The sequence below is a fragment of the Oculina patagonica genome, chromosome 6, assembly GCF_052425735.1.
Source record: "Oculina patagonica isolate OP01 chromosome 6, crgOcupat, whole genome shotgun sequence".
Lineage (NCBI taxonomy): Eukaryota > Metazoa > Cnidaria > Anthozoa > Scleractinia > Oculinidae > Oculina > Oculina patagonica.
In genome coordinates this window covers 33,072,948-33,085,306 of record NC_135763.1, presented here as the reverse complement: position 1 = coordinate 33,085,306, position 12,359 = coordinate 33,072,948, and the positions used below count along the sequence as shown (strand labels likewise).

Below are 12,359 nucleotides of genomic sequence, written 5' to 3'. Positions count from 1 at the left end.
AAATTGTCGGCCGCGATGAATGAATCTCTAGCAAGTCAACTCCGCCACACAACGTACATATTAAACTTACTTGAACACGAACAACATTTGTCTGTCTTGGTTAAAACACAGAACTCAGTCAATTTTCATTCCAAAGCTATCATCCTGTTTTCTATATTTTTGACAGGTAACTGAAAAAATAAATGTATAAACAAATTTCGAAGCAACAAGAGCGTAAACTTTGCAGCTCAACTTCAGATCAAAATAAAAGTCTTGGATGTCCACCTTCACGCTTGGTTGCCCTTAGCCAATCATAAGCCAGAAATGGTGTTTTCCCGCGAACCTAACTACAACTACCAGAAGTCTTTGCGCTTTTACGTCATAATGCAAATGGTCTATTGCAAACTGTAAATGATGTTTCGTTTCAATTCCGTTCTCTTGCAGTGAACTTATTTTCGTAGAAACAGTGTGTTTTTGTTGAAGTAAAAACTTTAGTCCTTTTAAGGTAAAACACGCCAAACATATATGTACCGCTTTGAACCATAAATACCGTTTTGAATCATAATTGTCGATTTTGCTGCATGACGCAGCATACAAATTCCCAAATTTCCGCCACGATTTTGACACCATAATAAAAAATTACCGCCATTGACTTCCTTTAAGAGAACAGTTGCTTTCGTTACTTGTGACTCTCGGTTTTCTTGGAAACGTGAGAAAAGATAAGGTTACGAATTGTGTTTAGAACTTCTCCCTCTCAACATTTAATTTACAGAAACAAATATGTGTTCTTTTATCGTAATCGCATTGCTATTTGACACGGAAGATGACGCGTTTACATTCGACAGCAATAAATATTTTTTGGAGAGAAACATTTTGATTTTCAAGTATGTCAATTTAGAAACATTCATTTTTATTTTCCTTCGTAACCATCCCTTTAGCACTTGATAAACATGTGATTGCCAGTAGTTTCCCTAGTGGTTTTCTTTTAATAGACTATGTTTATTATGCAAATAATCTACATTACTTTGATTGCATAGTCACCACTATCTCATCACCAACTAACCATAGGCAGTTGGAAAGTGGATATTAACCGCAATTCATGATCAGCCGAAAGTCAAAATATGCAGGTTATGAAGTGAGAAAAAGAAACATAAGATAGCGTTGCCTGAGCGAGCTAGAAACGGTACTATTTGATTGATTAAAAAAAGCTTTGAAAATGAAACACAACAAAGTGTTCACTTATAGGAACATTTTGTTCATGTTTGTCGAAACATTCGTCAAAATGTTGGAATAACTTAGCGCGTGTTTGTATTTTTCGCTCTCCCAGTTCTCACAACAGCGATGCTTAAATAACAGACGAGCTGTTGTTTTTTCGTGGCGTGGTAAAACAAACGAAAATACTGCTTGCTTTACTTGGAAAACTGTGAAGAAGAACAAAAACCCACCAGGGCCATTCAAAGAATGCGTCTATACGATATGTCCAGTTCGTAAAAAAATTATAAAAGCTTTGAACAGCATATGTTATTTCTTGTCGAAGTTCTAATCTCCAATACATTCTCTGCCGACCAGTCGTCTCTAATTCCGCTTACACAGCTTAACAATGTTGAATGGTCTGTGACGTAGATAGACAGTTTCTGAGAAACCGAGACAAACACATAACAAAATATGCAATTTAAATAAGCAGAGATAGAAAGCGAAAGAGGAAATATTTAGCCTGGCATGTATGGTTGACGTGGTTTTCGATAAAAAAGAATAATCTTTATTCTACCGAAATCACAAACCAGCATCACGAGAATAAAAAAAAAATGATTTTCTCTTTTCGATGTGTTATTTCTTGTCAAAGTTCTAATCTCCAATACATTCTCTGCCGACCGGTCGTTTCTAATTCCGCTTACACAGCTTAACAATGTTGAATGGTCTGTGACGTAGATAGACAGTTTCTGAGAAACCGAGACAAACACATAACAAAATATGCAATTTAAATAAGCAGAGATAGAAAGCGAAAGAGGAAATATTTAGCCTGGCATGTATGGTTGACGTGGTTTTCGATAAAAAAGAATAATCTTTATTCTACCGAAATCACAAACCAGCATCACGAGAATAAAAAAAAAAATGATTTTCTCTTTTCGATGTGTTATTTCTTGTCAAAGTTCTAATCTCCAATACATTCTCTGCCGACCGGTCGTTTCTAATTCCGCTTACACAGCTTAACAATGTTGAATGGTCTGTGACGTAGATAGACAGTTTCTGAGAAACCGAGACAACTGGCCATAACAAAATATGCAATTTAAATAAGCAGAGATAGAAAGCAAAAAAAAAGAAATATTTAGCCTGGCATGTATGGTTGACGTGGTTTTCGATAAAAAGAATAATCTTTATTCTACCGAAATCACAAACCAGCATCACGAGAAAAAAAAAGGATTTTCTCTTATCGATGTGTTTTTGCATACAACGGAAATATGTCTCATACCTCATACAGAAACACTTGACAAGTTAATTTTTCTTGTCTTGTATGCTTAAATTAATTCCCCTTTCCATCTCTTTTTTTTAACTTAACCGTTTCATTTTTCATAGCGCGACTATAACTACTATGTGATTATAAAAGCTCTTGAAGTTAGTGGTCACTGTGGTGGAACCTTGCTATAAATATTGGATGTAAATAAAACACTGTTTTGACTATCGAACTATTTTCAGTTCATCGTTTCAACAGAAACATAACAGAACGTAAAGTGATAATTTCTTTCATGTATACAGGGTAGCAGAAACCCATAAGGGTTGAAACGTGTAACGCGCGCGCACAGCGTTGGAGTATTCATTTTGCTAAGTACCATATTTGGAAACACGAACAATTTGTATGCGATTGCTTCATACACGTAATGACACACGCAACATAATTTTTGGTTTTGCGGTAAGTAATTAATTTCGACCTAAACGCCGTAAATTTCTCACAGAAACTAAAGAAATTCATTAAGTGTATCGAAGCGAAGTTCTCCAAACTACTTCATGAAGATGAAACAGGAGAATTTAACAAAATTTAACTTTATTCAACAAAGCTTGTTCAAAAACAAGCTTACACCCTCGAGCGCAAGCTAGCGCGCGCTGTGAATCTTATCCAAATATAGTAATTTTGATTGGTTAAATGTTTCTCGTGATTTTCCAAATATGGTACTTAGTGTAAAGAATGTGCAAACGCTTTGCACAAATGCGAATCATAGGGAGTTACACGTTTCAACCCTTATGGGTTTCTGAGGGTAGTCCATTGGTTACAAAGTTAAAAAAAGTTCTCACTAAATGAGTAGTAAGTGCTTTTTTAAACAGTTCAAAGTTCCATACGTTTCGGGCTCATCTCTCATCAGTGGAAAGTCAAAATTTACAAGTGCCACGCAACACACGGAAATTTATTTTTCCTTTTATCATCAGTCATTGGTTAGTCTATCACACGCATGCCCTCCCCCTCTCCATTTTGTCGCGCGTTGCAGGAACAGTTTACCGTTACCCATAGTCTTCTAAGAATCATGAGGAGCCTAAAGAGCCTAAAATTCCAAGTGGTTCATTGTGCGAGGTGCCTGCTAAATAGATAAAAGAAAAACCTTACTTTTGTCCGGGGTAAGACTGACAAGCTGTCGTGAACAAGCGGTTGTATGTACCTCCGTGATATAGATTGGCCAGTAGTAAGATCTTGCTCTTGCCTCGAGAACTAGAAAATTAAACAGCTGAAACGCTTATTCTTAAAGGATAAACTAAGTGACGTCATTTTTTTTTCGGAAAGACAGGAAAATCTAACATTTAGAGAAACGTCTATAATAAGCCACATAACAATGACGTCTCTGACTCTCAGTAGTTTTCCATTCATGAGGGCTAAGAACGCTCGCCGTCCCAATATTTGCAATATACTACATATGATGCACTAATAAAGGAATTTCTTAAGTCTTGGTTGCTGTATATGTTAAGTTCCCCTAACTCAGCCAGTTTGCTTTGACAGTAGTTTCAGGGGCGGATCCAGAATTTCAAAAGGGGGGGGGGGGGGTGGATGGCAGACCATTAGGGCCTAACCCTAACCCTACCCCTAACCCTAAGTGGCGGCAGACGGCGAAACGTGGCGTAACAACAACCAGACATGAGCGAGAGCTAATTTTTCTTTCTTTATTTATTTTCTATTTCAAATAAAGTGACATTTCGAATTTTTTTTACTGAAAAATGGGGGGTGGTTATCCACCCTATCCACTCCCCCCCCCCCCTGTATCCGCCCCTGAGTTTAGTGCATAACCAAATGATTCACAGGAAAACTCTTTAGCATCGACCGGGTAGGGTGAAATGTTTCTGATACTCCTCCAAACACTGGGTAGAACTTTACGCAACGTGAAACAACACATTAACAGTTTATCGGTATGACTCGATTAGGTCTCCGAATTTCCGAGCTGGCTAAAGACCAAGTAGTTTGCTCGGATTGATATTAGCTACTAACAACGCAAAATTTAACGAGCTTCGAAAAGTCAGGGTTTATAATTTATTGTCTGATTACATAGGAAGCATGGGATTTCAAACACTATGTTAAATGATCAAAAATAAAAAGTTAGTTTTGGCAGGGCGATTGCAGAAGAATCTCGGGAAGTTTTCAAGCTTATTAATTCCATCAGTAATGCACAATGATAGTACTACTTTAGTTTATCCAATAAACCGTAAAGCGGCCTTCACACGACAACTGAAACTATTGGCCAACTCGTGTTGGCAAACTCAAGCTGGTGTGTGTGAACGATGCAACAACGGCAAACAAGTTGGCCAACTGTTGGCGACAAAATAGAACTTGTCTCTATTCTCACCAACAGTTTGCCAACTTGTTTGCCAACTGTTGTTGTGTCGTTCACACACACCAGCTTGAGTTTGCCAACATAACAGAAGTTTGCCAACTTTAGTTTGTCGCACCACATTAGGAACGCACCACATTAGGAACCAGCAGAATCGCTTACGCCTGCACGGAAAAATAAACAGCTTGTCTGAAGAATATGTTATTAAACTGTACTTATGAGTTATAAAGTACGACTAGGAGGTATATTAGCGTGACGTAATCACTGGAGTACTAAACTGTTACCTTTTAACAGGTATTTTTACGTAAACTCATCAATGGTGTACGAATCAGCCGTGCTTGGCAAGCTTGGCAGCAAGGAATTGCGAGATTGGAGCATCTAAGCTTCTATAACAGAAAATTGAGTGTCAAAATGGTAAAGAGAGTACGCATTTTTTTTTATTTTTTTATTTTTTTTGGGGGGGGGGGGATTGTGATTTGATGGTTCCTCCGGCTTTTTAATCCTGGCCACAAAACAATAATGTAGCTGCTGACTGTGACACTACAACGTCTGTAATGTAATAAAGTTTATTCTTTTTTTTTTCTATTTTGTTACTTTTTTACTACAGAAAATAGTTGCTAGACATCTATGCCTGTTACCGTTAGTTTCCGCAATCCGTTAACTTTTCCTTACTTTGAATAAAAACCATCTCCACTCCATAGCCTTGCACTGAATGTGAGACACTGAAATTAAAATTGCTAAAATTCTGACGGCAAGTTTCAGTTTTGGTAATTAGAAACTTCCCATTATTTTAATCGCATGCTTTGCACGACCTTTAATCTATTAAGTGTTTTTATATAAAAAAAATAAATGGTAAATACTTCAGATTATCACTTCAGCTATAAAATTTTCCAGGAAAACCGGGTACTTGCACAATTTACAAAACTGCACATCCCGTTACAATTATTTCCTTATCTAAACTAGCAAAATGAGAAAACGTTTATAGGAGAAATTCCAAATTTGGATTGAAAGATGTATAACGAAACTGCCTTTTAGCGTTACAGATTAGTTTATAGTCCAGTTTCTTGAATCGTTTTGTGCGCTTTTGACTGGACTTCCGGAAAGTGAGTCAATAGCAGGGTAGAGAAATCGAGAGACGCGAATGGTGGCTATTTCCAAAGAAAGTTTATGTATGACCTTAGCCGTGCATTGGGAAACACAACGTTGTTGTCAGCTTTCCCTGTCAGAGTCATGTAAAACACTATTCTACTTGTTGAAGTGACCTGTGGCCAGTGCATCATGGGATACTACTGAATTTCAGCCGGTTTCTTGTTGAGGCTCAGAAAGAGCCTCAAAGCCTTGTTGGAAGCCTTCTGCAGTCTGTCAAAAAGAACCAAAGGTACATATATTTAATTGGAGTGAGTAGGACAAAATTAAATTTTCCAGCTTATTAAACTAGTCAATATTAGCTATATATGCTACTTTCAAATCCGAGGGTAAATAAAAGTGAAGTATATATTTTACGAAAAAATGGTTACATTAGTTTTAGAATCTCGTCATTAGACATGTCGGAAATCTTGACACGGTATTCTAACTGGACTTTTATTAACTGATCATAGCTGCTTGAAAGATAATGGCGATAATTCAGCTGACGGACTAAGTATCGTATAATTTTTAAAGTGCATAGTCAAGTGGGCAAATTCCTACTTAGGTGGAAACAATTTTCAGGTGTTATCTACGAATTGAAAGTTTGACAGAATATAGCTTGTAATGTAGGCGTTTTTGAGTTAGCGAGCAAGCAAGAGCCATCTTTGCTATCACGGATTCCGAAACTGAGGAAAAAACAGAGGATTCCTAAACTGAGTGAAAAAAACGACCTACGGACTAGAAAAGAAACTGAAGAAAGACCGGTTTTGCAACTTCAAGATGGCGACCAGATCCGCGAACAATATTATCCAGCGCTCGCCCACCAAAAACACCTGCACTACACACTGTTAACAGCAACAACAAGTTAAAATTCCTTCTTGATAAGTAAAACTGAATGCTTCTTACCTCCGGATCCTCATTACGGCAATCACACCAAGGCCCAGTGATCGCCTCCTGTCGTCGAGGCCACCGGCTGGCTTCCTCCAGCTCTCTTGTTTGCTCTCTTGTTTCTCGTCTCTTCCTTGCTCTCTGTTCTCTTATTTTCGCGTTCTTTTCTTTCTATTTCACTTTCAAACTCTTCCCGTTCTTCTCTTTCTCCGAGCACTCTTTCGGCCAAAGGACAAGTCTCTTCAACGTTTTGTTTCAAGTCAGGCAATGGGCTGTTTGTGGACTCGCATGAGTCAGTCTGGCCAAAATCTGTGTTCATCACAGAACTTCTTGAACTATCACAAAGCAAAAGAAAAAGGAACAATTATATGAGGTGGTCAAATACGAAACAAAAAAAACCGCAAGACTCAAAAAGAAGAGACATAACTATTTACAGTTGGATAAAACATACACGTATTTTGGTCTGCAACAGTATCCGCAAATTGTGTTGCGTGTAATCTGTAAAAAATAAAAACAAACGTGCATAACAGCGGTAAGAGTGACTGTTGTAAAATTCAAGTTAGCCTTCCATTAAAATCAATGAACCACACATTTACAAGGGAACCTTTTGTCTTGGCCACAGCCAAAAAATACAGTAAAAAGGAGATAAATTTATAGTTATTAAATTATATACTGAAAGACAAACGTCTTTTGGAACGGTTACAATCGATACGAGATTGAGAGATTTCAGTTTATTCTAGAAAGTTTCAAGTAAGCGCTTACATATCGTGTGGCAGCATTTTCCAAATTTTTGTTCGAGAAAAGGGAAGTTTTTTTGTTACAATCTGTTTAAGCGCTCTAAAAGCAAGCACCTACACCTGAAGTTTCTAAGGTTATAGACAATGGATGGACGGACGAACGAACGGATATATAGAATTGAATGGGCAATTTAAACTTCGAATCTAGCACTATTGGGGTGTTGACACCATGATGTCTGGAGGATCAAAGGAGGAAACAAAAAAGTACAGACTGCCCAAGAATCCACTCTAAGGAATTCAAAATTAAAGCCATTCACCTTCTCATTAAGGCTTGTACACACAGGTCCAGGAATTGCTCCCTGTTGTGGCGGCCACTTGTTAGCTTCAAACATTTCCCTTGCTTCTCTTTCTATTCTATCTCTAGCTCTTTGTTCTCTTATTTCTTTTTCCCTTCTCTTCATTTCTTTTCGAAACCGTTTTTCCTCCATTACCCTGTGCATTGAAGCTGTTGCTCTGGCAACTCCTTGCTGTGTTGCAAGACGACTGTTATTCGTAGACCCCACTGACTCAACAGTATGGTCGCTCATACATAGAGGGAGAGAGGTTGGAAGCAATGGTACAGTATTCTGAGGAATACATACAACAAAAAGCCACTATGTTCTATCACATTAACATCGGACCATCATGCAGCGTCTTAGAAATGACTTCGCTGCCCATGTTTTTCGTAGAACATATACAGGGACTTTCAAATTCATTGTAAGGGTTAAAGAGGATATGTTCATCTATGTTGCTTGCGATATTTCCTATGCCTACTTGTACTATAAGTACACATGACAAGGCTAAAGGCTGACTCAAAAACTTAGCCCTGGACTTCCAATTATGTGGCGAACTCCAGGCTCGTATCTTATTATTATATCACCTACAACTTAAACGTTCTGAAAAATTTGAGTTATTTTTGTCTGTATTGCATGTAAAGATTTTTGTTACTACCTCGTCGCCTTCTTAGCCTGTGTACAGCCGTCCCGCTCCGCTCAAAAAAATCGCAGAGCGGGACGGCTGTACACAGGCTCCGCCTTCTGAGTTACTCAAGGTGTATCTCAAAGAATACTGTGAAGGGAAAGTCATAACAAGCCAAATCAGTGTGGAACACTGAACATACAATAAGCCCAAAATTCCAGATTTGTCCATAATCAAAACAATAACCTGTACTAATTTGATAAAACAGAAGGAACAGCATGCTATGAATTTACACGAAAAAAAAGAAAACCTCCCTTTCTACTCCCGTGAAAAAATAGTAAACCATCCTTTCTATGTACTCCCGTGACATTCTCGTAGCTAATTCGCACGTTTCAGTGCAATTTCACAAATCCCCAGTTCTATATTATTGGGATTCAAACAAGGTATGCAATTTTTCTTTTCACTCAGGACCTACCTGCTCCCCCCCCCCCCCCCCCCCCCAGCGCTTTTCCGGCAACAACGGATCAAAAAAGAGGGTATGCCAGGGTGGTTGCTAAAAGCTAATTGTATAATTTTACCTCTGTCAAACTCCCTGTGGGTCGGTTACTTGTTGGACTCTCACGATTGCGGGTATGCAATTGGAAAAGCAAGGCAGGGTCTGTGGTATGTCTGGCCAGAAACCCGTCTGTCAATCCGTTGGTTTCGTTGTCCATTAAGTTCCAGAGATTCAAAGCTGTAAACACAAAACAAAATTGTGACAAAAATTCATTTTTAAAGTTGTCCATACTGGCAGCAGGTAACAGATGGGCCGGGCCACTTTAGCAACTTCGATTCCGTGTTTTTCTAGGAGAAAAGGGGAAAATCTTCACGGCTTAACATTTTTATCAGTATATTCGGTGTTCTCTTCTGTAGACTTTGTTGGCACTTTTTTTAAAAAAAAATAATAATCTCTGAACACAACGAACACAATTTTTGCGATTTTACTCAAAGTTACAATGGTAGCATAATTAAGGATAATTCTGCTTGCGCATAGAAGCCGGAAAAGAAAATGAAGTTTTGATTGACGCTGTATTTAAAGCCCTTTATTTAAAAAAAATCAAGATTTTGATAGTTTTATGTGGTAAACTCGTTAATTCGCATCGGGTATTGGGGACCTTTACATTGGAGTACGAGATCGAGTACCTGAGAATGACTTAAATTTCGTATTTCAATCCAGTTAAATTACGTTCCTTGCAGTGTCCTCAATCTTCCCTGTTGCTGACCAATTGAACAGGAGACCATCGGAACGAGACTGGTATGAAACGCGATTATCGAAAGTATCTGAAACACGGTTTCGTACTCTATCTTGTGCTCGTACTTCGATCTGAAGGTCCTTTTTAACGAAATCCGGGAATGTCAACGCGAATAATAGCTCGCAGACAGTTCGAAGCTCAAGGTGACTGATTTTAGTTTAAAAACAAGCCGTACCTGATTAAACAAAGATCGAAATGATCGTGACTTCGTGTCGCTAATTTTTATCACAAAAACTATTTCGAAGAAATTACCTAGTATCGCAATCAAAAGTTAAAACCCTTAGAATTAAAAAACTGCCGTTAAAATTTACCAGAAAAGTGATGTTAGTATTCTTGAACATGTACGTTACTGCACGAAAGGCTTAAAACGCAACAAGAAAGGGGAAAAAAAGAAAGACAGTGCTGAAAGGTAGAGAAGAGAAAGGAGAAGAATAGAGAAAAACAGACTGACATTCCCTTTAGTTTTTATCGTCGAGTTTGGCGCAAATCGCGTTTACAGCGATTTGCGCTTAAAACGGTGAAAATTTCCTTGACCTGTTTTTGATAAATCCAGACATATATATTGATACGGCTATTTCTTGCCTCGCAACTCACCCATACTTTAAAATTTCAGACTCACCCATAACAGTAGCGAAAGTCCAGCCAGAAGCCAAGTTTTAATGCACGATTGGCTGTCGATCGGTTAGGTTTTTTCCGTTTTCTTTTGAGAAATTGAAGAGCGCAACGCGATCAAAAATTATTATGCACCCAGGAAGTTCAACAAGTTTACACGCCATGGTGTCACGTTCGCTTCCACAAACGTTCTAGTTTGATTGCCTGACAAGCCAAAAGAAAGTCTCCGTAGCTCGCGTCTTTGTTTTAACGTACATGTGGACCGAGAGCAAATTTGACCGGTTCCTCATTGTTCTGATCCGCTTTTGCTTATCCGTTTTGGAGGTTTTAATTCCACTCACGCGAGAGCACAATAACGAGAAATGATTTTTCGTTGGGCTCGATCTCCGCGAGCAGCGGCTAGTAATCGAGCCTAATTTTTGCGTGAGAACGAAGCTTGCTTTTTTGCGCCGTAAACGCTGATCATAATTTACTGTATTACTAAAAAACTCTTCGGTTTTTTCGCAAATGTTTGTGCTTGACTCAGGTCCTGTCCACATTTATCTGGATAAATTGGAAAACGGAGAAATTTGAAAACGCCTTATACAATATTCTCCGTCCAAGTAGTCCAGATATTAAATGCGTTTTCAAATACCCACTTTGAAGAGCGTTTTCGAATAGTTTCGTTTTTGGTAGACAATTTATCCGGATTAGTGTGAACGGTTGACCAAACCGGAGAAAAACAGGGCATGCGTTTTCAAATTTATCCGTATTGGGGCCTCAGATAAATCACAAAGCGCTCTATTCGCTCTAGTTGGCCCTGTCTAAATACGACGATATAAGCCGATGATAATACGATAGTCTACTGTTTGAAACAAATATTGTAGTTTTTGTAGGGCTTTTCTGAACTACTCATAATTCATTTAAAAATCAGTGTGTTTTTTTTGCGGGCAAGGGATGCCCAAAACGCGAAGGTGGCCGTGAGGTGGCCGCGGGCTTACGGAAATAACGATACACTAGTAAATTTTTGTATAAGAACGCGGAAAATTTGGCTGAGCCTGTGGATGTTCTTTTTTAGCCCATATATTTTCTTAGCTTATTGGGCAAATCTCACCCTCAACATTTTTATAAAAATGGTTCTTATATAAAAAAAAGTGTATGTGAATACCGTATCGACCGTGCATTACCGGTTACGTAAATTGTCCCATAGCCAAAGATACAGCACATTTCATGAAGAAATATGACATTCATCCGACATAACTTTATTAAAGAATATATACTGAATATTATAAGGGGTAGCCTAGAATAGAACAATAAAAATATACGCTCAAAAAACGCGACTTTAATTCATTTTCACGAAATGTGTCACGAAAAATTCGGTTTGGCATAGAATAGATGAAGCATATTTTACTTGACTTTAGGGTTTCACAGGAAGCAAACGTTTTATCGCAGTAAATTTGAATTCCACTATGATTTCAATGATATTTGAAAAATATTATTTTAACTCCATGCCAGGAAGCTGACTGACCAGGGTGAGCCAGTGCTCTAATGTTTCCTTATCAAAATACCGACAAACTTCTAGACGTTGTGTCCTTAAAATAAGCAATGATGATGGAAAGAGAGCTAAACTTTGGTGGCTTTAAATGTGTTTGACTGTGCAAGTTGATCAGCGTGGCCAGTGAATTGTCAATGGAAAATATATGCCGGCAAATAGTGAAGTTTTGAACTCAGTAAACAAAGACATGCGACTTACCATAACCAGTCCGTTTTTGACCATCGCAGTAGAAATCCAAGCAGTTTTAGTCGAACAATACAGTGCGCCAGCTTATTAAATCATAACTGAGAAATATGCAAATATGAAGACACTGTCATGCGCGATTTAGGGGAATCCCCGAATTCCTCAGTGTATTGTTTTCAAGGACATTACGTCAGCATCTAGCAGCCATTTTGAATTTTAATAAACGACGCTGATGCAAAGCCCTAAC

General features: G+C 38.3%; 2 protein-coding genes and 1 long non-coding RNA gene across 3 annotated transcripts in view; 1 reads left to right on the top strand and 2 right to left on the bottom strand.

The window, feature by feature from the left end:
* The window catches only part of LOC144656658 (uncharacterized), a 523,850-nt gene that overhangs the window by 106,730 nt on the left and 404,761 nt on the right, over positions 1-12,359 (top strand). The window lies entirely within an intron of this gene.
* LOC144656631 (uncharacterized) overlaps positions 1-12,359 on the bottom strand; it is a 144,400-nt gene that overhangs the window by 24,389 nt on the left and 107,652 nt on the right. The gene's annotated exons all lie outside the window — the stretch shown is intronic.
* LOC144656461 (uncharacterized) lies at positions 6,838-10,381 on the bottom strand. The gene is made up of 5 exons (XM_078516678.1): positions 10,378-10,381; positions 9,070-9,224; positions 7,852-8,160; positions 7,249-7,295; positions 6,838-7,132 (listed from the first exon to the last, which is right to left on the bottom strand). The coding sequence occupies exons 1-5, from the start codon at positions 10,379-10,381 to the stop codon at positions 6,838-6,840; spliced, it is 810 nt and encodes a 269-aa protein (XP_078372804.1).

Coding starts and splice junctions, on each gene's coding strand:
- LOC144656461 (XM_078516678.1), bottom strand. Junction 7,296..7,851: donor GTACAAGCCTTAATGAGAAG/GTGAATGGCTTT, acceptor TATTTTTTACAG/ATTACACGCAACACAATTTG. Junction 7,133..7,248: donor TGTTGCAGACCAAAATACGT/GTATGTTTTATC, acceptor GCTTTGTGATAG/TTCAAGAAGTTCTGTGATGA.